This window comes from Procambarus clarkii, chromosome 36 (assembly GCF_040958095.1).
Source record: "Procambarus clarkii isolate CNS0578487 chromosome 36, FALCON_Pclarkii_2.0, whole genome shotgun sequence".
NCBI classification, from domain to species: Eukaryota; Metazoa; Arthropoda; class Malacostraca; order Decapoda; family Cambaridae; genus Procambarus; species Procambarus clarkii.
The window spans coordinates 4,730,449-4,757,956 of record NC_091185.1 but is presented as its reverse complement, the minus strand read 5'-3'; the positions used below and the strand labels follow the sequence as shown (position 1 = coordinate 4,757,956).

The 27,508-nt window shown below is 39.7% G+C and overlaps 1 protein-coding gene across 3 annotated transcripts; it reads right to left on the bottom strand.

Moving 5' to 3' along the window:
* Positions 1-294: 294 nt before the first annotated feature.
* On the bottom strand, positions 295-27,154 carry LOC123756132 (serine/threonine-protein kinase minibrain). 3 transcript variants are annotated; one of them, XM_045739169.2, is made up of 11 exons: positions 27,000-27,154; positions 21,416-21,924; positions 16,299-16,426; positions 14,897-15,037; positions 13,208-13,424; positions 11,519-11,670; positions 7,668-7,760; positions 7,211-7,397; positions 4,960-5,043; positions 2,735-4,435; positions 295-676 (listed from the first exon to the last, which is right to left on the bottom strand). In XM_045739169.2, exons 1-10 carry the CDS (start codon positions 27,059-27,061, stop codon positions 2,739-2,741), a joined length of 3,270 nt encoding a protein of 1,089 aa, XP_045595125.1. In that variant the 5' UTR covers positions 27,062-27,154; the 3' UTR covers positions 295-676; positions 2,735-2,738. The 3 variants fall into 3 exon arrangements, with proteins under 3 accessions (XP_045595125.1, XP_045595127.1, XP_045595126.1); XM_045739171.2 differs by having other exon boundaries at positions 21,476-21,924; XM_045739170.2 differs by lacking the exon at positions 295-676 and adding an exon at positions 1,950-2,576.
* Between the last annotated feature and the right edge of the window lie 354 nt (positions 27,155-27,508).

The window sequence follows — 27,508 nt, the reverse complement described above, 5'->3', positions numbered from 1 at the left end:
TCCAACATCTGTTCATCATTTTATTTGTATTTTCCAAAAAAAGTTACAAGTACCCCATATTTGCTCTACATGCCAATGACACACTATTAAATAATTTTGAGTCAAAAGGAACTGAAAAGTAAGCAATTGATTTAAGATTTGAGCTCGGAGCAATCAAATGAAAAAGCAGCAGCTAACACAAAATTGCATTATTAGAATATGTGTTAAATACTGCCCATAAAATGCACAGACAGTAGATATATACAATACTTGGGAGGTAATTACTTTAATGACAAGGATAAATAAAAAAAAATCCAATATTCAAATTATCTCCATCAAATACATGTACAGGAAGTTGGCAAGAGGCTGGTTTTAATAACTCTGGTGTAAAAGAATATCCACTATAACTATTTAACATGACAAATGTTCTAAATTTTAACCTGATGTTATATAATGCTAACACTTTATACATACTTAATAACTATTAATGACCCTCTATATCAGTCTCTTGCAAATTAGTTCTCATGTGAACAGTGTTTTTAATGAGACCCAGTTGGCTCAGCGGACTATAGTAATATAGCTAACATCTTCAATTAAAATATTACTATAAAAAATAAGTTCATTTGATAATTCAAATTAAAAGAAACTTACACATGAAGTGACCAAATCTTCTAACAGTATTTCTATCCCCAAATTCCTGGAGAGAAAAAGAACAAAACAAGATATAGGCAAATGGATTTTAAATTTGATAACAAATATATATATTATATATATATAATAACTTATGCTGCCTATTAATAATTAAATATGTAAATTTTGAATGAAATGAAATGCCGTTTACTGGTAGAGACCTCGGCAGTTTTCTCGAGCTAAGTGCCGATTCAGCCAAGTGTTACGGAGATGTGCTAGACCTCTGAGAGACACCTTTACTTATTAATTTAAGTCACGACCACAATTTTACACTCTCTGAGGAGAGATAAGCTTGAGGATCAGAGATCAAAGCCCAAAACCACAACAGGCCACACAATGGAGAACAAGTCCTGGGAACTACCCAAAAGTGAGGACTCAAAAGTGGTCACCTCATAGAGGAGGAACTATAACCCCAAAGAGCAAGTTAGGGGCAAGGATAATGGAAGGTGACTACAATGAAAGGGAACTCTGGCCCAGAGCAAAAAAGAAAAAAAAGAAAGCTAGGGCACATACAATGTGGGTAACATAAACCATACTTGTGAAGGAGAAAGGAAATAATAACAAAGCAATGGCTCCTGACAGAACTAATATTCTAGGGATAGCAAACACCACCTAGCTTATGCAGGTGCCTGTAATAGGTTTCTTGCCCCACAATGTTGTGGCCAGCCAGGCGAGTGAGGGGTCAGATACATTAAGTCTCAGGTGGCCTAGTCTCCAAAGTGGTGGCAGTCAGGTACAACAGAATTTGAGTGTTTATCCTGCTGCAACAATTATTTGCCTCATTACCACAGGGTACCTAATTTTCCTCAAGCAGCTGCTTGGTTTTTTGTGCTTATGGTTTCTTGTGTTTTTCCTTAGTTTTAGGGTTGATTTCTGATTCTCAAGCATGTTAATTGTCAAAACATGCCAACCTAGGAAGACAACTGTGTTATGTAGCACCAGTGATCCCCATACTTCTCCAAACTAAAATCAAGCTAGATTTTTGTGCTGGCATACAGCAGGCACATTAAATAATTAATGCAAGGGTGGGTCTGAGAGGTCTGGTGTATTTCACTAACTCTTAGCTGCACCAGTGTCTAACTCTGGCAGCTATTGACAAGGCCTTCCCAGAAAAAAAAAGATCTCCTTTAGTTATTTTGTATATTCTGAATCAGCTTCTTCAAACTTCGTCAATTCCACACAGCATGCAGAAATATGGAGATATTGGCTCTTTGTATATTAAATTATGAATCTTCATGCTTATTCCCAAATTCTATAAATCAAAGGATTAAAAATACAGGTAATTTTAACTTCTCTTTTTTGTTTTCTACAAAATGTACCACCATATCCTCTCTTTCATTGATGTCTGATAACATCTTCACACACAGTGAATAAACTGCTAAAAAATTACATACCTTTCACAAAATAACAAAAAATGATTTAAATACAATATTAAGATTGTTAAAATTGTGAATAACTGAACACACATCATGCTATGCAATATCTCATATTATCATAACTTGCAAGAATTATATATGTATTCCAGGTCTGATGAGATCCAATGCTGAAAACAAGAAAGTGAAAGACCCTAATCAAAGTCTGTCCAAACATCTTGGATAATGAACACTGGAGTAGTCACATGCCAAATCCAATTCTTCATATTCCTTGTACTCTCAGGTGCTGCAATTTTTACATTGAAACAACTATTCCAAACTATCATTCATATCAAAACTTTATAATTACTTTAATTCAAACTGATGAGGAAATGCTCCTGGAATTCACATACAAACCAAATCTCACAGGCTGGATATCTACACCACTTTGCAAAAGAATATTACAAAATATTCCACCCAATAGCTAAAAAAATCCTTCCTTGTTCAAAATTCTGTTCATATATTTGGACTATTAAGATTCTGAATATGCTGCACCTGTGGAAAATGTTAGAATATATTTCATCAACACCATAAAGGGAAAGGCAGATATTTAAGATATGACCATATTCTGTATCCCTGTTAATGACTCAGATTTGGTACCTAATGCTCTCCCAAGAAGAAGAGATGAAAACAAATATGGGGAGAAAACTTACATGTTTACAAGTCTTCCATATCTCCTTCCTCTCCATCCCCTACATCTCCACCGAGCAGCTCTTTCTCTAACTCTTCATCTATCTCCTCCTCTTCTTCATTAGCACTGCTTTCTTTTGGAGCAGGAGATGGCGCCTCCTCCGTTTCCATGTATTCTCCTAAAACATTTCCAGAATCTTCTTTATTATCCTCCTCTGTAATTCTATTTTCTTCAATGTTTTCTTCTGTTTCGTCTTCCTCCACAGGATTATCTTCACTTGTTTTTTCTTCAATGTTATTTTCTTCGTTTGTGTCATGATTATCCTCGCCATCTTCCTCTAATTGGGCAGCATTCTCCATTATGTTTTGCAATTCATTATGGTTTTCAAAGTTTTCATCTGCAAGAGGATCATGATCATATTCATTTTCAGAATTATTTGATGGTGGATGGTCACTCAGCTCTCCCATTTCTACACTTGGAACAATTTCTGGAATTTCATCTACACCCGAGTCACTTTTACCTTTGTCTCCTCCTATTGATCCAGATTCACTAGATTTCTTGCCTTTACGGGGTGATTTGTTCTTTTGCCTTCTCTTCTTTCCACGAGGGTTATAATCTACATCATCTTTATCATCACAGTCAATATCCAGGTCGTCCTCAAAGATCTCCTCTTCTTGCATATCCTCAATTTCTCCTATCTGACACTCGAGATATTTAGTCATATCTTCTCCATCGTCATCAGAATCCAAGTGACTATCATTTTCCATATCAGATTCGCTGTCCACCATACTACCCTGCGGTCTTAATCCTGATGCATTTCGTCTACAAGTAATAGATATGTTGTAGTTCTTGAGTCTTTTCAACGTATCTTGAACCGATGCCTCGGCTCCATATTCTTGCTCGTGATCTTTACGATAATACATTGATGGTCTGGCATTTGGTCTCTTGGCTTGGGGTTGATTGGCCATAGGCCTACTTGGCCGTTTAGCGCCACGATTTACTTGTACTGTTGTGCCCATTAACTGAAATTGGTGTGGCAGCTTGGGTGGACACTTGGGCATATCAGGCGGGTCTAAAATGACACAGTCATCATCATCATCTACATTATCACTACCATAATGTGTAATAGCATTCCGACTATTTACTGTATTGCCTGGTCTCATATTATGGCTAATTTTTGGCATTTCAGATGATTTAGCATTTTTATAGCCTCCTTTTCCAGAGAATGGCATAACTTTATCCCTCGGTGGCAAGTTATTTGGTGTGACCTCCACACCCTGCCGCCTCAGTATGGCGTGTGCTTGTTCCCTGGAATAAACACTGATTGTAAAATCTTCACATCTTAGCCCCATTGACTTGAGCGTTTCTTTTACGTCAGAACGTGTGGCAGTCTTTCCTCCCTGCCCAGCGCCACACTGATTACCACCATGAGCCCCCGACCCTGCATTATGCCCAGACCCAGCATTAGGCCCACCAGCATTAGGACCAGACCCAGCATTAGGTCCTTGATTTGCCATGTCCTTGTCTTTCTGCCCAGCATTTTGTCCTTGTTTCAGAGACTGGCCAGATGCATTTGATGGAGTAGTACGCTTATAACGAGAAAACAACGCTAGTCTCTTCCGACCGTGGGCAGATGCGGAATCTTCGTCGTCATCATCAGGGAGCCCAGGGAGGTATGGGTAAGTTGACATATCTAGTAATACAGTTGGGTACCTAATGTAACCTGTTGGTAGGGAGAAATATTTTCTGAATTAAAATATGATTCTTTTGATCTCATTACATTAGAATTGTCATTATCAAAATAATAAAAAGTGTTAATAAATAAAAGATGAAGTTTTATCACGTATCACCTACGATTTATTCAATCAATAATGATCTTTACTGGATAGACACGTCTTATTGTAAGACACATACAATTTAATGTTTTAATGTACACTGTTATGGCAATGTAATTGTAAAGCAAAATAGTAAATTAAATTCTATCTTAAAATATTAAATTGCTGTACTGTAAATAAGTATAAATTCTAAGCCAACCATGCTAGATGTACCATTAACAAGAAATGGCATTTATATACCCAAGTGTAAAAGTATGGAAAATATGGCTGATTTGTAAATTTAAAATAAGGGTTAAACATTATACAAGTACAGATACTCTATATACTGCACTAAATAAAAGGGTGAATATTTAATCAAATTAAATCTTATCAATTGTTTCAGCAAGGCTGCCAAAGACTAAACACTTTATACCTGGAGAGGGTGTGAGGTATAAAAATGGAGTAGAGCAGGCCACAAATGGATGACACGCTGCTTCAAAAGGAGTAAACCGTCGATCTGCAAAACAAAACATACACCATTACCAAACATATTACTGTCATATTGGAAAATACTACCTGTTTACATACCATATTAATAAAGTGTAGTAATGTACGGACATTTCGAATACACGTGTTTCTCATGTATCTGGACCTCCATATATTGGATCTCTCAAAAATCCCAAAGAAAAATATTATGAATCAAAATCCTGAGCAAGCTAGCAAGGATCCATACCTGACAGTCCTGGCTGCATCAACATAAACTTAAAAGTAAAATGTCATCAAATGCCTCTCTGCTAGAGCCCCAGTGGCTCTCTGAAGCTATGTCGCTGAGATAGGGCACATCAGTAGCGAGAGCTCGGTTTAGCTTTACCAAAGCCAGAACCCAGTCCCCTCACAAAGGCACAGGGAGCAAGTGATAATTTCCCACCCCATCAGGAATAATATTCAGAAAATCAGCAAAGCTTTACAAATAACTGTAAGGTTCACAAAAATTGAAGCCTTGACATCCCCAAACAACTCTGTAAACGATTCAAACAGAACAATTGATTTACTCAAAATTAGCTCGAACCCATTAATATTAATTGCCACAATCAGTGGACCATCCCAGCCAACAGCAGGCTTCCCTGATCACTTCTGAAGCGTATGACAGCCTACCGAAGAACTAACAAACCTGTAGCGAAAGGAGGGAATCCAGGAGCCAACCCGCCAAACACATACCGAAATTACGACGTTGGTACAACGTTCGAACAAGTTTTAACACCTCCTAACCAGTTATAACAACCAATATAGCAAGTTGTAACAACGTTCTAATACGTTATAAACACGTTAAGCCAAGATGTAACAACTTCATTACAAGATGTAACAAGCGGAAAATAGAGACAGTTTCGGTTTGTGTTTCCAGGGAATGGGCCTCTACCAGAAAGTGTGTTTCACTATATTTAATGCTGGGAGAGTCCCGAGAAACTACAGACAACAAAAACTCTGGATTTGCCGGAGAAAAGGAGAGGCAGCAGTTACCAAGACAAAGGAGAGAATCCAGGCTGGGAAACATGGCTAAAAGCTACACATGATCAATTGGAATATTAACAAAATACCAGACTGTCAGAACCTTGTTAGTGTATCAATGAATAATGAAACATTTTACTCTTCTAAAGTATGTTTTACTCTTCTAAAAATATAATACTGTGTGCATTTTAGTGACATGAAAATATTTGAGCATTCCAATGTTCTATGTATTTTATTACATAAATTTCTCAAATGACACACCATTGAATATCATTATTGCAAAAACCATACAAAAAAGAAATCATTAACATTGTAATAAATACCTAAAAATGAATGCTTTTGAGTTGTAATGTCATCACAGGATTTCTGTGCTTTACATTGTTTAAAACAAAGAAGAGTAATGGGAGATATGAATGAAGCACAGTATACAGATGGATGAATGGTGGGAATATGAATTGTGCTAAATATAACACAAAATAATAAATATAAATGATAAAAGTTTAGATATGGAAAAAAACCTGGGTACATACTGATTTGGAAAGAGGGTTATTGATTTATATAAAAATTTGCTAGATAATCTAAAAAGTCAGATCATTGGATGGTTTTAAGCACAGGTTAAACAAATATGAGTGGCTGAGGTTGGATATATATATATATATCCAGTGGATATATATATATATCCAACCTCAGTATATATATCCATGTAACTGCTTATATGGGTCAAAAGATCTTTGGCAATTTTATCTGTTCTGTATTTCTTACTGCTCTCTTCTACATCCTTAGTGAAACTGCAAGTATGTTTTAAATATATTTGTAGCTGGGGAAAGGGGCAGAAGTACTTAATAATAATATTCATATAACAATCTTTGAGACATCTATGCATTACTACCCTACTTTTCATGTACTATAGAAGCTTAAGTTCACTTTGTGAACTCTCACATACAGAGGTTTCCCTCGAACTCATCCATCACAGACAGTGAAGGCCGACTCTTATATGCAACTCTGAAATAAACTTAATCATCAAAGCACATCTGCAGTGACTGCTTAATTGTTTTCAATAACCCTGGCACTTATATCATAAGTCAAATTATAAAAACAATTGTTTTATACTGAACTATACTGTACTACAAATCTGAGAGTAAAGATATTTATGGTGTACAATAGTGATAGGTACTAACCTGGTAAATAGGTAAGAAGTCTCTCTACAAGCATGAGGAACATTGAGTCTTTACAATCATTTAATCGCTTGCGGAGATTTTCCAAACGCTGATATCGAGACATGGGACGACCTACAAAATCTGAAAACTGCTCGGCATATTCCCCATCATTAAATTCCCGAGGAAATGGGCCTAACAGTGCAGTGATCTGTTTAAAAGAAAAAGAAAAATATTAAACACAAATAATTAACTAAATACAGTACAAAAGTCATATTGAACATTCATAACTTAAAAGATAATAATAATACTGTATTATTATATACCTGTTGATGATTATTCTAGTTCTATTGTAGCCTGGCCTGGGGCAAATTTTTTTGTATTGTAACTGAATAGCTCTAGCACTTTAATTAACATACTCCTTTCTAAAAAAAAAAAAAATGCAATAATAAAATGTATTGAGAAAATTTAAGTATCTCACCTTATTTAAAATTTCCTTCTTGGATTTGCCCATGAAAAGTGGTTCACCTAGGTAACACTCCGCAAGGAGGCACCCTAAACTCCACATATCAACCTGTTGAATGAACACAAAGTCAACTGTATAATTTTATCCAATACGCACCCATTAAATAGATCAGTTGAATACATGTATTTACTATTCTGCCATATCTATTACAATGACAAATAGAGACAAAATTCTGATCCCGGGAGGTACACAAGACATCTGAGGAGCGGCTTTTGAACAACAAGAGAAGGAAAAGGCTTCTGGTATACCTGCAAGTGTTAAATCATTGCTCCTCCATATTTTTCCATTCATACATCATGTTAATGTGATTTCTTTGTGCAAGTGTTGATACATTGGGGTGATATGGTGGACATAATGCTAGATACATGGCAGGGGGTGAGGTACAAGATGATTGGAATAAGGCAATTGTGGGCGCTCTAAGGAAAAGACAATAGGGAACAATGAGAGAACTATAAATGGATTATTTCCCTTAGTACCTCAGGAATGATATTTGCAAGGGAGCATATTAAGAGAATAAGAGAGGTAACATATGTAGGATATGGAAGGCACATAGTTCGTTTAGGAAGGAGAGGGGTGGTTGTACACACCAGAATTTGATTGAGAATAGGTGTTGGAAATTTTCAAGCGGTAAGGGAGAGTTATATACTGCCTTTAAGGATTTAGAAAAAAGTGTATGACTGGATTGTCCATGAAGTATTGAGGGAGGTTTTAAAGATCTATGAGATGGGAGGGATTTTATTAATAACAGTAAAGTCCTCATAAATTAATAGAAGAGTATGTGTGAGAGCAGGGGAAAACAGGAGAGGATTTTAATATTGGCAAGGGCATAAGACTGGCATGCATAACGTCCCTGACTGTTTATATACACAGAATATGGGCAGGTTAGTCTACAACAGTTGCTTGACACCAAAGGTGACTACCAAGGTGACGATGAACCCACTTCAATAATACCAGATGATGACGAGCAGAGTAGTAGATCAAGCCAGTGAAATACATCGGGCTGATCCACTAAAGCAGGTAGAGCCACAGGAAAATGTCCATGTTTGGACACTGAGTGAGAAATGCTGGAAACTAACCCTGGGCCAGCCACCAAGGGGCTGCAAGGACTATCCTTCTGGAGGGTGATCACAGAACCTGGAGCAACAACTGAACCAGGAATAAAAGGAAAAAACACCTACACCTCAACTAGCCCAATCAAAAGTCATCCACCTCAAAGGCTCAGTGACTGGAGGATTAAGTTATGAGGATAGGCTGAAGGAATAAAATCTCACAACCTTGGAGAACAAAAGAAATAAAGAGATATGATAACAACATACAAGATACTGAGGGGAATAGACAAAATGGACAAGGACAGCCTCTTTAAGTTGAGACAAAGTAGGACAAGAAGACACAACTGGAAGCTGGAATAGAATACGAGTCAAAGGAATGTAAGGAAATACTCGTACCCTGTACGGGTGGTCAACAAGTGGAATGCACTAAGAGAAGAAGTTGTGGAAGCCGCCTCCATTCATAACTTTAAGGAAAGTGTCAACAAAGATATTTTATTAGAATAGTAAAGCTTTAATGCAACGGGTACAACAAAGCTAGTAGGCAGGGCATAAAAAGCTAGACCTCAATTTCCCGTAATCACTGGTAGGTATGTACCGGAGAATAGAGTGATGTAGGAGGGAAGGCACCGGTTCCACTCTGACGTGATGAGGTCCACCCCAGGGCGACCAAATGTCTGCAAAACCAACATAAGGACAGTTCATCAACGGTTCACTCCATGGAATGGAACAGATAACCCCATCCGTGAGAATGGTCGACACACCCCACACGTAAACTGTACAGAGAACCAAACCCAGAGAATCCAGAAGGTGAGCTACACGAAGCATCCAACTCCATAGGGCAATGGACGGAAGTGATCCCCCAAGGTTCAGGCAACAAACCACAGAGGAGCAGTTGGAGCAGAGCTGGAGAATAGAACCAGGAGAAAGCTGCATGCCTCACAGCTGCAAACTTGTGCACCATATTTTGTGCCCTTAGAAATGGACCCAAACACCAACCCTGGGCAGCCTAATAAGTGCCAGTCATGATTCCCAATCCAGAGCCAACGAAAGGTGGGCTCAGGATTGGGGAGTGGCAAAATGGGCAGAACCAGAAAAAACATCTTAACTCCCAGTCAAACCATGCCCAGCAGGAAACCATACAGGCAAAGAACAGGAGCAAGCAGAATGGGGGAAGTGGCCATGAGACCAACCAGTCAACAGCCAAACAGACCGCCTATAAAATCAAGGGGCTTGAGCTCAAAAACACAACATCAGCCAAGAAAAGGAATAGGCAGCAGTAGTGGCCAAGGAAACATAAAACAACAACAGCCACAGGAGAGGGAAGCAAAAAAATAAGGTGAATAAAGGGTGAACGATCAATTAAAAAATCACAAACCCAAAACAGCATCACAACAGGCTGCACGAGTTTCAAAACACAAAAGAAACTCCAAGTGGGTGATGGTCCCCGAGAACTGCCATAACACGGGGACTCCAGACATAACAAGCAACTACAAGAAGCTGCAGCGGTGTAACAAACAATAGGCCGGAGTTGAAGGACTCCTATCAGGCTTCCCCTCAAAAAGAAGGGGGGTTCAGCAAGCCAAGAGGAATAGGGAACTACATATCACAGCCATGAACCAAAGCAGAGCCAAACCTGAACAAGGCCAGTGCCAACACGGAAGTGATGAATGAAACCTGCTGAAAGTATGTCCAGTGTCAAATGGCAAACAGGATCAAAATCCAGGGAAAGGGAGGAGGAAGCCACCAAGAAAAAATGTAAATAGAACCAAAAAATGGTTCTATTTAAGCATCCTTGGGGCAAAAGACCTTCCACAGTAGGAACAAAACCAAGAAGGGTAGAAGCGCTCCCACGAACCCATTTCAGGCCCCACCCTGAAGTGGGGAGGGGAGCCAGTCGGCCGAGCGGACAGCACGCTGGACTTGTAATCCTGTGGTCCTGGGTTCGATCCCAGGCGCCGGCGAGAAACAATGGGCAGAGTTTCTTTCACCCTATGCCCCTGTTACCTAGCAGTAAAATAGGTACCTGGGTGTTAGTCAGCTGTCACGGGCTGCTTCCTGGGGGTGGAGGCCTGGTCGAGGACCGGGCCGCGGGGACACTAAACAGCCCCGAAATCATCTCAAGATAACCTCAAGATAACCCTTGCAAGCCAGCCAAGATGGCCCTGAGGTAAGAGCCGCAGTTCATGCCCAATGTCCAGGACAGACTGTGAACACCTAAGGAGGAGGAGTTGAGCAAGAGATCAGTTGCAAAGGCAAAAACACTGCACACCATAATGGGAAAAGACAGCTTCACTGCCTCCACTTTAGAACTGTATGTAACCACCCCTCAGAGAAAGCCAAGCAAAAAATGCTGACAGACCAAACAAAGGGCAAAGCCAGCAGGAGAGGAAAAGGAGACAAGGATGAAGCCCAGGTGTAGTCCACCAAACACCAGAAAAGCTACAAGGGCCAACTCCAGGTCATCCACACAAGCACCAAGCTGTGAACTCTGAACACAGAAAAACCAAACTCGCATGGTGGAAGCTGCTTGGCAAGCTTCAGAAGCAGCAACCTGCAGAACAGAGGGAAAAGCATACATTGCAGGAGCCCCAGTCATCTATGTCATAGACCCAACAGACTGCAAGGTGGAAGCAAAGAAAATGATCGCCAGCCTGGAGCAATCTCAGCAAGATAGCTTCAGGGAGCCAACAAGGGGCTCACCCCAAAAAATTTGAAAACTCAAATATTTAATTTATATATAATCAATAAATACAATACCTCTAAACTGAATTTCATTCCAAAAATAACTTCAGGTGCCCTGTAGAGTAGAGTCTGCAGCTCAAAGTCAGAATAATACAGGGAGAGTTCTTCATCTGTATTCCGTAGAGCATTGCCGAAGTCCACTACCATCAGTGACGCCAAGTCTTCCTCTGGAAAAATATATTGATAAGTAGAGCACATTTCTGGCATTATTTGGGGATGTGCTCCCTAACAACTCACATACTTGTGGTGTCGTGTGGGGATGTGCTCCCCAACACCTCACACACTCCTTGTGTCATGGGTGTTCCTAAATAACTCACACATTCCTGGTTATATTATGCTTCCTAACAACTCTCACATACCTGGTGTTATGTGGGGCTGTTCCTTAACAACTCTCACACATCTGGTGTTACAGGGGGATGTGCGCCCTAACTCATACACTCCTGGTGTAGGAGTAGCATTTGGATTTTTTTTGGTGAATTTGGAATTTTTTGTTGGTGGCAAAATCGACAAGATCTAATGCAACATACAGTATATATATATATATGGTTGTAATGATGCATACCTTATGTTGAAAAAGTATTGAGGAATACAATAGTATTGATTAGTATTATTAGATTAGTATTAGTACCAAGATGGGGAATAGTTACTGAAGGCCTGAGGAAGCAAATGTGAACCCTGTGAATGTGTAGGAGTTTAGAATCTTACGATATCTCCCCGATTGCCAAAAGGCATCATGCTCACCACTGGTTGAGTACCTTAACACTTTCGCTCACCCCGCGCGCCACCCCTCGACAGGGCGATATGGGCCCCAGAGTGTCACGGAAGCGCGCGTTAATTCCGAAAAGTGTATACTCTCTTCAACTTTGTCACCTCAATTCTCCTTCTACGAGATTAAATTTGGTATCATTGTGTTCGCAATAAAATTCTCTACAGCACTAAATGCATATAAACTCCAAAAGCTCGGCTAATTACCCGCAGCAAACAGAGAAAGTGCGAACGAGTTACCCGGGAGCGTGCAAACGGGATAAAATGTTTTCACTATTTTCACTCTGGTCACCTCAATTTTTGTCCTAGGTCTTTCATTTTGGTCTCAATGGGTTCGTAATAAAATTCTCTAGAGGAACATTAGCCTATAAAAAAAAAAAACCTGGTCACGCTCCAACCGCCGACGAGTTGAAGACGGGCCACGTGTTAGCCGTGAGTGAGTGCTCAGAGGCCTTCCTGCTACACTCCCAATTCCTACCCTTTTCAAGCCTTTCTTTCGCAATTTTCTTCCTGGAAGGGTCTTGTTCATGATTACTATCCATCGTGGAGTAAGCGTAGATAGTTTCTAAAGCCGCAGTAAGAAATATAGCCACGGAAAATAGCCGAAATGTTCACACGTTTGAGATGCGAGGGGAAGCGACATTGGTCACAACAGTGGAGCAAAGACAATGGGCCCACGGCGTGTGCCAAGCAGCCTGAGGGCGACGAGGCTCAACAAAGAAAATGGGAAGACATCGGCGCACATTTTAAAACCAGTCCCCAAAAAATCGGATAAAAACCTGATTTTTGGCGAATTTTTAAAGTGGATGACGCAATGCTGCGTCATCCCCGGCATTACCGCCAGTAAACGGATGACGCAATGCTGCGTCATCCCCGAGCGAAAGTGTTAAGTGCAAGGGTTAAACGGTAGAAAACGTAACAACAGCGCACAAATCTTACCACTTCTTAAAAGTATATTTTCTGGCTTAAGATCAGCATGAATGACATTCTGTTTATAGAGGAAACCCAGGACGGTGAGGAGCTTGACAGTTAAGTCACGGATGTGCGGCAGGGCTGTAGCTTCTCTGATATCCCGCTGATCGTAGTGAGTGTAAAGTGGTGTTGGGCTCAGGTACTCAAACACCAGGCAGTAGTGAGGACCATACAAAAACTGATTCTGCAAAACAAAGAAACACAAATCAAACTCTATTATTCATGGTGCTTTTAAAGTGATGTAATACAGCAATAAACAGACTGTATAATATACTCAAACTCCAAGCAGGAAAATCATACACACATATGATGAGCTGTCTTCACCCTGACTGATAATTAGAATGAAAATGTTTTGAGCATAAATTAAACCTTGTAGATTTAAAAAAAAAAAATAGTCAATTCTGGGTCTTGGGCAACAATTAGCCCCTCACTACTGTACAATATACTTCACTTATAGTATTTAGTTTATTTTGAAAAAACACAAGAGTTTGTGAAAACTATTTTCCTGTGAGAAAAGAGGCCTTTGCAGCTCCCTGAAGCTATTTTGCTGAGATGGTTCCCAACTTCTAGACTGTTGAGTCAAGGAGGTCTGTTTGGCCTACTGGGGACCAGAGTCAGAGCCTGGCTTCATAGAGGTGTAGGGAGCAGGTGACAATCTGCCATCTCACCGGTAAAGTCAGTGAACCAATAATGACTACTGGGTTCAAAGAGATCCAAGTCTTAAAACCGCCAAATGAACTCCCCAAAAATGTAAATAAGTGATTGAATCTCTCGAAACAAGCATCCACTCATTTGCCCTACGCCTCCCACTAGAGTGGGGAAGAGGTGGGTCATACACCTGTCGACGATTCTGAGGATCAACATCTTTGTGGCCCAGTCTCTGACCAACCAGACTCTTCAATGCAGCTGCTCACAGCCTGGTTGATCAGGTATTATTTGAAGGTGCTTTTTAAGTTCTCTTTTGAACATTGCAAGAGGTCAGCCTGTTATACCCCATATGTGTCGAGGGCAAATATTGAAGTCTTGGCGCCTTTGATGTTGATTGAATTGTCTCAGTGAGCCTATTGCACCTCTGCCTTTCAATGGAGCAATTTTACACATCGTGCCAGCCCTTGTTCTCATGTGGTGTTATTTCTGTGTGCATATTTGGAACCAGTCCTAGTACTTTCCAAGTTTTCAAAGTATTTTTCATCTAGTATTTTCCCACTCTAGGAAGGAGGTGGGGAACCAATGGCAAGCATGCCAATCGTAATACACATAACTATTTAGCTGTCATACATACACAATTATTGGTCATCTAAACAAAGTTCTTTAAGAATGCTTTCAGGCATATTATTCTCCATTGGCACTCAAGAGTATGTTTCAGAAAATTATTGCCAATTTAACCACATGCTCTCGAAAAGGTTCCCCCACCTCTGCTCTTGGGAATATAGGTTGTACAGGTATTACAATTTTATATCATAATTTTATACTCTATTAACCATTAAGTTTTAAACAAATTATTAACATTTCTTTATTCTGCCAATGCAACCCTGTTTTTTCATACATTTTCCATAATTAATTTTAAAATTACATTTATTTGGTGAAGTATTAGAACTCTATCACCTACTTTTACTTACTGACAATACTAATTAGTAAACATTTACAGCAACATACCAGAAGTCTAGCAAAAGGAACGTGCAACCAGGGGTCAGCTCGGTGTAGTTCCAACAGAATATCGGCCTCTTGAGATCCAATGGGTTTATAAACACGATGCAGCACCTTGATTGCCAGTGGTCGGCTTTTGTGAAATGTGTCCTGTAATTAAATGAGCATAGGTAGTTTACGTCTTATGGTGAACTTTACAAAGCAATAAATTTGAAGAAAGTCACTTACTGTGCATTACCTACATGATAAATATTCTAATTTGAACCATAAAAACTTTGCCAGACAAATTTTGGTAAACCTTGACTCTTAACTGACTTTTAACACTTTCGCTGCCCGATGCCGCATATTGCGTCACAAAACCATAATACGGAGTATGCCCGATGACGCAAACAGGTGTCAATAATTTAAAAATTTGTAGAAATTCCATTTATTGCCAACTACTATGGGACTTGTTTTAAAATGTGCACCAACTTCTGCCCATTCTCTGTATACCCCATGTGGCATCCTGACCCTGCCGTGTGGGCGCCCACCCACGCTGGAGGCTCACTCTTCTCGTGACCTTGCTCGAGACAGCCGCAGCCTCCCCTCGAGTCAAAAAGTTTCCCCCATTCTGGTTATTTTATCTCAGGTATTTGTTGTTACTGGCTTAATAATCACTACAAATTGACATCCAGATGGATTCTGATCAAGAACAGAGCCAATCCATGATGAAAGCAGTGAAAGAAACACATATGAGGGAAAAATTATTGAGTTTTCGTAGAAAGTATAAAAAGTGAGACTTATATGTTCTAATATGCAAATATCCCTTTACAGCATTCTATTGCGAACATTTTGATACCAAATTGAAAGAAGCAGCATGAAAATTAAGGTCAGAAAGCTGAAAAAGAGAATAAATATTTTTGTGTGGTGGTGAACTCATGGTCTACCTTGCAGTGCACGACAGGTCTAAAGTACGTAAACGAAAGTGAGACTTATATGTTCTTATATGCACATATTCATTTAGAGCATTCTATTACAAACAATTTGATACCAAATTAAACGACGTAGCACGAAAATTGAGGTCAGAAACATGAAAAGAGTATAAACATTTGTGAAAGGTGGAGAGTTAGCGTGTACCGCTTGGCCTATCTTGAGGTGCACGGCAGGTCGCTCACCGGGGCAGCGAAAGTGTTCAAACCAAGATCTACAAGGAGAGTCCAAGCTAATACAATTTTGTTTTGTTTAATACGGTCACCACATACATGATTGTGACGGGAAACAGCAAATTGAAAAGAGGAAGTTTGTAAAAGATGCAACACTGAAAACTAATCCTGTTATTCTACTAAAGATATTTGAATTAATCCCAGGACACAACCTCTTTACTTGGAAGGTCTTTTAATTTTCATCCTCTCATGCAACCACTCACTCTTACCAGGACTTTGATGATTATGGCCGATTGTCCTCTGGCCAGGACCTGAGTATACTTAAATCGCCCCGCAAGAAGTGGCATTTCTTTCTCCGGAGAAAACTCTCCTTCTTCATCTGTGTATGGGGTGGTCTCTGTCAAACAAAGAAACAAATAATTAGACTTAAAATATATAACAAAAATGAGGAAGAATGCTTTAAATAGTGCAGAAGAAACTAGATATCAACAGAGAAACATGATGGATGGACATCATCAACAGCTGTACCACATACACCCCATTTTCATGAGGTGGAGAGGTACTTGAAAAACACAATACAGGAAAAGATGGTTAAAAATACAGTATACTTGGAGTATACCGTATACCTGGAGTGGGTTCTGAAAGTTCTTTTACTCCCCAAACCCAGCCTGGGGCCAGGTTTGACTGGTGATAACTTGATTCATGATATGAACACCTGTTATATGAACACTTATCCGTCCAACCACGAACGAGTCTAACCAACCCTCAATGACCTGATACAGTGTCAGGAAAAAATCCTAACCTGTAAGATCCGACTCCAAAAGCAGGAGAGAGACCGACCAACTTCACCACAGGCTGAGGGAAACAACCTGAAAAGCTCATGAAACATGGGACCTGGAGCTGGCAAAATGAGCCAGATTACCCCCCCCCCCATGGTGGTGTCAAGGGTGTGAACCACAAAAAGATTGGAATGAACCAAAAAAAGAACCATCCTTCTAGGATGCATAGTTGCAATGTTGAGCTGAGGAGGAACTCGCCTGGGCACCTGACAGCTAAGTGGCCAGTGCTTCAGATTCGTAGTCCTGAGGTTCCAGGTTCGATCCCCGGTGGAGGCGGAGACAAATGGGCAAAATGTTTCTTTCACCCTGATGCCCCTGTTACCTAGCAGTAAATAGGTACCTGGGAATTAGACAGCTGCTACGGGCTGCTTCCCGGGAAGTGAGTAACAAAAAGGAGGCCTGGTCGAGGACCGGGCCGCAGGGACGCTAAGCCCCGAAATCATCTCAAGATAACCTCAGAAGATAACTTATGTCAGAAAGTGCAAGGGCCCGAGAATCAGACTCACATGAGGACCTACCTCGACCAACAAGAAGCGAGGTCACCACCTTACCAGGTTGCTTCCAAGTCAGGGTAAGACTGCAAGAAAGCAGCAAATGATTAATGGGGTAGAAAGGGAAGGATGCTGCAGACAAAACCTGAGCAATGACAACCTCAGAGAAAGAGATGTGAAAAAGAGGTGGATGAAAGGGCAAGCGACCAACCCAAATGTATCACAACCTCTAGACATGTGGATGCAGGCCACCACCACCTCCCAAAGGAGAGGGCATGCATTTTGAGCAAGGCCGCCAAGGCCAGAACAGCAGGCCTCAAGGCCTCCACACCTGGAGCAAAACCCAGTAATGCCATGTTCTCATAGTAATGGCTCATAGATCATGTCCATGAGTATCTAAACATGCAAGACCACCATAAAGTGCAAACACACCCTGTATTCTCCTCAGTAAGGGCACCAGACAACACAGACAGCTGCACATGGAGCTGCCACTTCCCTAAATATTATGGGAGCACTGGAGCAAACAGACAGTTCTCGAGATAAGCAAAAGAAGTGTCGCCCAGAAACACCTGAAAGGCAGAATTCACCTTCTGCTAATCAAGTGTGCAGGTTTGGCAAAACCCGCTTCCAAGCCCCTAAGGAAAAGAGATTATCATCCCGCTAGGAAGAACCCAGAGCTTCCAATTCCAGCCAATAAGCTGAGACAAGACTCTTACTCAAAAGATGCCAGTTCATCAGGGAAAGGAGGTCCAAATTCTGCAGGAGGTACTGAAACAAGTCTATGTGAAGCACCCAAGGCACAACGCAATAAGATGGAAACATCTATATATATGATGATTTTGAGGCATTTTATGCGAAATGTTCCTCCAGTTATCTCTAATGCATTACTGACTTTCTGGATGCTTTCCCAGTGGGGGTGGCAAACTGTCACTCATTCCCTGTGTCTCTGTGAGGTAAGGGAAGGCAGAGGGGGGGGGGGGGGGGTGAAACAGGTTCTGGCTCTGGTTCTCGGTAGGCCAAACATCTTCCAAAACTGATGTAACTTTTTAGTATGGAGCTATCTCGTCAAGATAACTTCAGGGAGTCACCAGGTGGCTTCCCATTTAAAGTGCAGTAATAAGTACTAACTTGGTTACAAAATGCAAGTTCATTACAGTACATGTTTATACCTTAATTAATTTGTCCAATAGAAAACTTATTTTATATACAGTATTAAAATTTTGAAATAAGATATTGTGTCAATGTATATACTGATCCAGGGTTATTCACAAACCCAGGGTTATTCTTAGCCCTTTAAACTTGAAACATATTACGTGCTAATATACAATATTCTGTACTCTAATTAATTTCTTATTAGATATAAATAATAAACGAATTCCATTCACCAGGGCTGCATGGGTTTCGAATCTAGACCCCATGTGTGTGAGACCGCAGCTCTATCGACTCTATGAACACTGAAGCTTTTATAATAAATGAATCCTCCATTCCATCTTAAAGTTTCTTGCACATTTTAAGCCTCCTTTTACAAGGTCACTGGAAATTGTGTAATCTTGAACAAATTATCTAAGTAACCCTAGCACTGTTGACTTCCAGCTGACCTAGGCTTCCCTTTTTTAATGATTGTTGTGATACAGTATACAGAATTGCATACATGTAATAAAATTCAGAACAAAAACATATAAAGGATAGAGAATTTAATTGAATATATGGTTCCTTTCAGAGTAGCCAGGTTCTGGCTCGCTCTCAGCCCCACTGAGATGAGTGTTGTCCTGTAGACAAGTGGGGAGCCTATCTATGCTCTCTCCACATCAGAGAGAGAGCACCAAAACTACATCAAACCACTCAATCCTCTTTGAAATAATCGTTGGAACCTCAAGGCTGACCAGTTACCACTCAAAAATGCGTAACTATAAAACTACCCACGACGACTACTTGAGGTTATCTTGAGATGATTTCGGGGCTTTTTTTTAGTGTCCCCGCGGCCCGGTCCTCGACCAGGCCTCCACCCCCAGGAAGCAGCCTGTGACAGCTGACTAACACCCAGGTACCTATTTACTGCTAGGTAACAGGGGCATAGGGTGAAAGAAACTCTGCCCATTGTTTCTCGCCGGCGCCTGGGATCGAACCCAGGACCACAGGATCACAAGTCCCACGTGCTGTCCGCTCGGCCGACCGACTCCCTACCACCCTACCCCTACTCCCTACTACTACCAGGTGTCAGCAATTACAAGTTAAAAAGAAAAGAAAAAGACGTGTGAACATTTTTTGTATAAATTCATTGAATAATTAGTTTGTATTAGTCCTTTAAATTGGATTCTCATCATCAGATATTCATATTGTGTTTTTTATATTTCTTAGGTAAATAATTAACTGTAAACTTATCTAAACTAACTCAACTATAAATGCACTAAAACAGACATTTATGAATAAAATACAGTATTTGAATTTGAACGAGGCCCAGTCCACCCAAGCACGCAGGGAAGATAGGACCCAAGGGCAGGTATAGGGCTGAACCGGGATTTCACACACGAAAGACTATTTCCACCACTTGCGGGCTATTCATGCCAGTGCCACCTCTTGGGTAGCATAATCTTCATCAATCAATCAGTTTCCATCAACTCGGCATCCTGTTTATGATCATGGCTTTCTTGGTTACTCTATTAGCCAACTCCCAATGGTGGGAAAGCTATGGAACCCAAGAAAACACAGGTATTTACCCTAGGAAATGGCAAGAAGCAGAGAGACTCCAAGAGTGCAGCAAACAAGAGGCATCACACAGATGACACCCGAGATAAAACAACACACAACATGGCAGGTCAAAAAAGAAAAAAAAAAAGAAAAAAATTGCAAAGCCCCAGTACCAGATCTTGAAGGAAGACATTGCAGTGAGGAGGAGGAGGAGCAAGGTTGGCATATTTCTGCAGGTCGGGGGCATAGAGCTTAACACGTGACTCTCAGATCTTCAGCACCAGCCACAGCAACAGGTAAAGACGAGCCTTAGAACAGGGGGGGTGTCAAGATTTCCATGATTAATCTTCGCAAAGACGATTTTATTTTCTTCCTTGACTCAAAATGAGGCTAAACAAGAAGCAATTTTTTTAGTACAGTATATGAATTTTTTTTTTTTACAGCTGTACGCTTAAACATAATGTTAATATTATTTTTAAATGGAGAAAATAATACATCCTCTGAAATAAATTTGTTAACATAAAACGTGATACAAGTATAACACAATTCCAGTTCATGAGCAACATTTAATGATCTGGCAAAACTTTCCATATACTGTACTGTAACTTTCAGGAAGACGAATATTTTGAGCAGATGGCCACAGACAAGAACGTACTGCATAGAAAGGATGGGAATATTTATTATTTGCAGGCACAGTATATGTATTATCCTGCACTGGCCTTAAGCCTTCTGCTGCCCCACCAGTGTGGTCTATAATGACGACCAGGTGGGGTGTGGTCCCGAAGACCAGGTGGGGCGTGGTCCCGACGACCAGGTGGGGGCGTGGTCCCGACGACCAGGTGGGGGCGTGGTCCCGACGACCAGGTGGGGGCGTGGTCCCGACGACCAGGTGGGGGCGTGGTCCCGACGACCAGGTGGGGGATGGTCCTGACGACCAGGTGGGGGATGGTCCTGATGACCAGGTGGGCACGGTCTTGACGACCACGTCTGATATAGTCCTAAAGACCAAGCCTGTCATGTAACTCAGAAAAAGATATGAATTTTTCCTCCGGTCCTCTTGTTCGAGGAAGGGGTTAACTCACAAACATGAACAAGTGGAACAAAAAATATATACAGTATAGGATTAAATATGAAAAGGAATGCAAGACCAAAAATACAGAGGGCAATATAAACCACCAAATGGCAGTACTGTAGTATACATGTTTGCTAATAAACCTTCAAACAAAGAGATGGCAGCCATCTTACACCTCCCATGGCAGGTGTTGCAAGGACAACTTAATCAAACCAGTCTGCAACCTGGGTTTTATATTTCATGTGTATTTTCATATATAACATCCTATATTTAGAATCTTCAAAAATAGTTCTCACCTTCTTCTTCTTCTTCATTATCTAAGTCATCCTCTTCACTTCTGGAAACATTTTCCTTACCTTCTTCTTCCTCCTCTTCAGCTTCCTTTATAGGAGCCCCTCCTCCCTCATCATCTTTCTTTTCATTTTGGCTACTTTCTTCCTTTTTATCTTCTGCATTCTCTCCTTCACCACTATCATCTTTCTTAGAATTATCTACTAAACTATTGTCTTCTTCTTTTGCACTTTCTTCTGGTGTTACTTTCTCAGTTTCTTCATTTTCTGCATTTTCTGCACATTCTTCATCTTCTGCATGTCCGTTCTTAGTTTCTGCGGCAGCGGCTTCCTCTTCGTCTACTTTGGAATCTTCTTTATATTTTTCACTATCGTGGTATGGTATTATTACCTCATCTATACCTTCTTTCTTAGTTTGCTTTACTTCCTCATAAAGATTACTTAAACCTCCAGTTATGTGAGCAAGCATGTGATGTCTTGGAGGTCTTATTAGTGGTAAGTCATCTGTCGACAGTCTGAAATAATACAAAGAATGGTTACTTATAACCGACTTGTGACACATCGGATAAACATCTCTACCTAACTTAATAGAGCACAAGAGCTTATTGAAGGTATAGACTATGTGCTACACTGTACAATTACTGTAGTGTCAGTAGACCCCTGATGTCGTAAGGTGCAATTTAATGCAATCCACATTGCAAGCAGGGTAGAAACTAGAACATTATTATGTCTAATGCAAAAATTGTGCACGTTTGTGCCGAGGCAAATCACCAGTAGTTCTGTATTATACAAAGAATTAAAGTGCATCAAACTTAAAATGAAAACCAATCATGCAATTTTGCTTTGATTACGCTTGATAGCATCCATGCAGCTCGAACCCTTTAAGTAGCGTGCACACATACAAAATTCACCAAATATTCAATGAGAGCAATATTAATCCTTAAACTGCTCAGCAAAAGGGGCAGGGAAGCGAAAAATATTTGAATTACATAAAAATTACTTAAAAATGTTAAGTAAATATCCAACTTATTGGCTTCAGTGTCGTGAAGCTTTCATCAAAATATTTTCAGAAATTGATTTTAGACAAATTTTTTAAAAAACATTTTATTGATAAAGAAAACAGTTCCTATTACACACACAGATCACAATAGCGTGATGCATCAAATGAACAAATCCACAAGGGCCGTGACGAGGATTCGAACCTACATCCGAGAGCATCCCAGACGCTGCCTTAATTGACTGAGCTACGACATAGTAAAAGAATTGAAAAAAGAAGTTCTACTGAACTTACTTGGATCCTGCAGCCTCTCTGAAACACAAGCCAGGGTTTTACACAATTCCCCCAAGGTAGAGGAGGTAGAACGGCCTATTGACATAGCTCGAGTGCATGGGGGGAATTGTGTAAAATCCTGGTTTGTGTCTCGGAGAGGCTGCAGGATGCAAGTAAGTTCAATAGAACTTCTGGTTTTAATTCTTTTACCATGTCGTAGCTCAGTCGATTAAGGCAGCGTCTGGGATGCTCTCGGACGTGGGTTCAAATCCTCGTCACAGCCCTTGTGGATTTGTTCAACAGTTCCTATTAACTGGAACTGATGGATAATGCAGTAATAAAGAGATGCAAGCACCTGTCCAATGCACAAAGAAGAATAGTAGTAAGAAGTATCCACAAAGTGGATATGCAGTTGGTGCCTTTATAGCATTGCTGAGTAATACATAACAACACAAATAATATCGAGTAAGTATGTTATTATACTCTATTTTGTTATATATCATATAAATACATTGCCCAATGTTAATATCTGTTAATTTCATCAATGTCCAATTTTTTTTTGGGGGGGGAGGGAGGGGGAGGAATATTTTTTTAGATATACTGTACCTTTATGTACCTGTATATCAAATTTCTTTTTGCTGGTTAAATATTTAATGAGTCTAATAACGTAAAGTTATTTGATTCCTAAAATGTTTCATAGAGATCTATTGGGCTAATATGCATATAGCGTATTTTTTTAATCTCATTATTTCTATAGGTACTGCAACTATAATATAATTAAAGTGGAGGTATCCATTGCAAGCTTCACATTATTATCAGTGTTTAATCCAAGGTTATAATGCTAATTAAAAGAGAAGTGTAAAGTAGTGTGAAGAATATGTATTGAAATGTTCAGTACTTAAGTAAATGTTCTCATCTTCTAAGTGGTTCAATGTCACAAAAGTTGTCAAGTGCCTTAGCACTTCTCTAGTTTTTCTTTAAAGTTATTTCCAATTTAATATTATCAAGGTACAGTAATATTTTCCCAGGGCGAGTTTTCTTTAAAATTTACAATGCTGCAGTGTATAATAGTCCTAGATTACTATGTTTAGTGTTCAGTTTACGTTACATCAAGACTAAACCACACACCAGAAAATGAGGAGACAACGATGTTAAGGTCCATCCTGGACCATTATCAAGTCGATTGTTGTTGAAATTTCGTCGTCTCCTCATTTTCTGGTGAGTAGTTTAGTCTTTATATGTTAAGGCACGTTATTGTGACTCATCGTCTGCTTATATCAAGAACTTACAATTAAATGCCCAGTTTCCTTCTACCCATCCCCCCTCCCCCCCTCCCTTTACAGCCAGTTACTTTCCGAGAAAATTGCATTTTAAGCTCACTAAAATAACCAGACCTATAGGTTGCCAGTTTCCTTTTTCAGTGTCCATTTTATCTAATAAAGTACTAATAGAGCACTTATATTTTTCAAAGAACATATGTAAACCTAATAAGTGATCATAGTACCAACCACAACGTTCTCCACTAACTTTTTATATGGAACCAATGAACAATATTTGATTAATTTATGCATCATTAATGCATTAATACACAAAATAGCATTGCATATCACAAAGCATTGTACACACTGTGTACAATGCTGAGTTGATTGACAGTTGAAGGCAGGACCAAAGAGCCAGAGCTCAACCCCTGCAAACACAACTAGGTGAATACTGTTTTAGCCTTATATAAATGCTTTTGTGTCAAATACATATATAACATTAACTCAGATAATGTTATCACACATCATTCTGTATCCAAATATCACAATGATCACACAGGATATGTATCCAAATATCACAGCAGTGAACCTAATAAAAACAATCATCTCACCAATTAGTGTAGGGGATGGGAACTATAGGGGTAAGTGCCAAGCCCTTACGACCATATACCACTTGGAAGGGGTCAGGATAAGGATTAAGGTTGGGACAAGGGTACAGGAATGGTGCCCAACCACTTGGACGGTCGGGGATTGAACGTCAACCTGTATGAAGCGAGACCGTCGCTCTTCCGTCCAGTCTAAGTGGTAGATTATACATTAAATAAATTAAGCTTTTATAATGAATTAAGCTTTTTATAATAAATTAAGCTTTTAAGATATATAATGTACTATTGGCCTATTAACGTAAACTTCAATTGGATCGATTATGTGCTTTTTATTAAACAAAATTGTGCTTATATGAAGTAAGGCTGAAATGCCAGTCTCAAAACAAACAAATTGTGACATTCAATAGCAAATATTTAAATCGTTTGAAATCATGGCCACAGAATTGCCTACTTGTATTTGATAGTATTGTAGGAATAGGTTTCAATATATACTGTAATTCACAGTACAGTACAGTATACCTGGCATATACATATCTAGATAAGACTTAATAACCTTAAGATTGCAGATATATTGGCTACAGACCAACTGAGACATAAGACAAAGGGGTACGGCACTATTGGATACAGGTCCACAGGTTGCTGCAAAATCTATATACTGTACATGGTACTGTTTGACACGCAATGCATTTGGCTGCATTTCGCAAACACTGCAAAACAGTGATTACTGTGTAATACAACTGGTGACAATGTGCCTACTGTTTCAGTGTACATTTTTTTAATTCAAGTGCAGTTATCCTCAAACATTGATCCACAGGAAAATGTGGTTATCATCATATGTTGATTTTAGTTATTATGCTATTGTTTTAATTGCTTACTAAGCGATGAGGTTAATGTGTACCAGTAGCCTGTGATTATTGTCAAATCACAATTAGTCCTTTCCTATCAGTGTTTGAATCTATTTCTAGACAAAATAGCAGCAATGGACTGTGTTACACATCACATCCCTTGAGCTATAACAGGAACAGATTTGTCTGCAATATTGGTGTACATATTACATTGTAGGCCTATACACAGTACTCAAACACTGCCTTTGTCAGCAGTGTGTTCTTAAATTGAGCTACACTGTATAAGGTACAGCAAAGTGAAACAACAAACATCGCGGCACTAAATTGCTTCACCTCAAGATCATGTACCCAATGACCCGGCTTCCTCTACACATCCACATAACTGAGAGAAACAAGATTTTTTTTTCAATTTTCGTTATTACCTATGATGGATGCAAATGCAACATTTTAGAGGAAGTTATTATTGCTATATTTTTTTTCTTTTAGTGACCCTTTTATGACAGTCACACACCTGGGGGTAAATGCTTATTTCCTAAATAACTTACTTGGAATCAGTGCAATACAGTATTTTAATTTAAGTGATAAGTGCCCTTGAATATTTTGATCTAGTTAAATATTAATTAAATTAAAACACAAGCCCACATTGCAGAAATAATGTTGATTTTAATAGGTAATAAGATTGTTTGATAAACAAAAGTTGCTTCTTTCGTTATTCTTATCATATTTAAGTTATACAAATGTTATTAATAAAAATGGATCAGAGGGTATAACAAGGGGGAATACCGACATGGAATGAAACATATCCACACAAAATAGAACATGAAATTATTAATTACTGGAAATGTAACAGACATGTAATTTCTTGGTCGTTTTAAGTTAAGCTCATATATACTGTATAATGCATACAGTATATATGAGCTATCTTGCATAGGCCAATAAGCCTTCTGTAGTTTCTTTAATATGTTGCCATCATTCAAATATTTCAGCAATACAGTATCTTAATACCAATATGTATATCCAGTACACAAGTATATACAAGGTACATGAGTTAGTAAACAACAAAACTAGCATTGCAACACAACATTGCTAAGATTTTAACCTTACAGAATATATGAATAAACAATCTGTGTAACATTAAGTTTGAATTTCAAACTAGAGTGTATTGGGACCAGTGCAGAAGGCAACACGCAACAATTCCCTTACTATGATGACCACTACCTCATCTTTAGGTGTAAACTGACTACCTACGCTAACTACTTGATGAATTAATTAAAATATGAGCATTAATTAACCCCTGAATCAGAGCTACCCTGAGCTCGTTAGTGGGAAAGAAACTCCAGAGTCGGTCTAATATAACCCCAATTAGGCGCTCCCTGCAAGGTATTAGTTAATCATTCCTAGCTATTTAAGAAGGAAAACCTCTCAAGTTATTCATTATGAGTGGAGATGGTGTTAGTAAAGCGTGGAGAGGAAGTGAGAGGCGGCGAGGAGAGGCGTGAGGGGGAGTGAGGTAGTGAGGGAGCTGTGCCATGGCCGCTGTGGCTTGGCGCGCACAAATGATGCTACTGACGCCTCCCTGGCCACGGTCGCCGCCCCCGCCCTCACACTTACTTCACCCAGCGGTGGAACCCTCCGTGGCCCATACTGCCTCTCGAGTCCTGCCCTGTCGACATTTTGTGTGACGAATGAGATAAAAATAACAGCCAAACTCCCCTGCCGTGGGAAGCTTAGTGCTTCTATTGTTTACAAACCGACTACCGCGACAAAACACTGTCGACCGGCGCCTCTTCCCGCTGGATTTCACCTATTCCTCTTTTTTTAACAAAATATAATTCGCTTAATATACTTTGTATAGCGAGACGATCCTTAAAGCTATGCAAATTTAAGTTTTTTATTCCTTCCTCTCGGTAGTACTAGATTTAAATCTTGAGGAGTGGACAAAGATGCTCTCGCGGCATGTGGCTTTGGCATGTTGATGGGCAGGTTTTTTTGTATTATTATTTACAAGCTTAGGTATACACAGCAATGTGTTCCTACCTTATTCTATATGATATGATAGATTACACATTGTAGATAAAAAAAACTAGCTATAAGTTCATCTAATATTCCTATCTCACAGG

Excerpts from the sequence above, each read along its gene's own strand:
- LOC123756132 (XM_045739169.2), bottom strand. The coding sequence starts at position 27,061 with ATGTCGACAGGGCAGGACTCGAGAGGCAGTATGGGCCACGGAGGGTTC. Across the intron at positions 21,925-26,999 it reads GGGTTCCACCGCTGGGTGAA|ACTGTCGACAGATGACTTAC; the intron begins GTAAGTGTGAGG and ends GTATTATTTCAG. Across the intron at positions 5,044-7,210 it reads ACTTCTTACCTATTTACCAG|ATCGACGGTTTACTCCTTTT; the intron begins GTTAGTACCTAT and ends TTTGTTTTGCAG.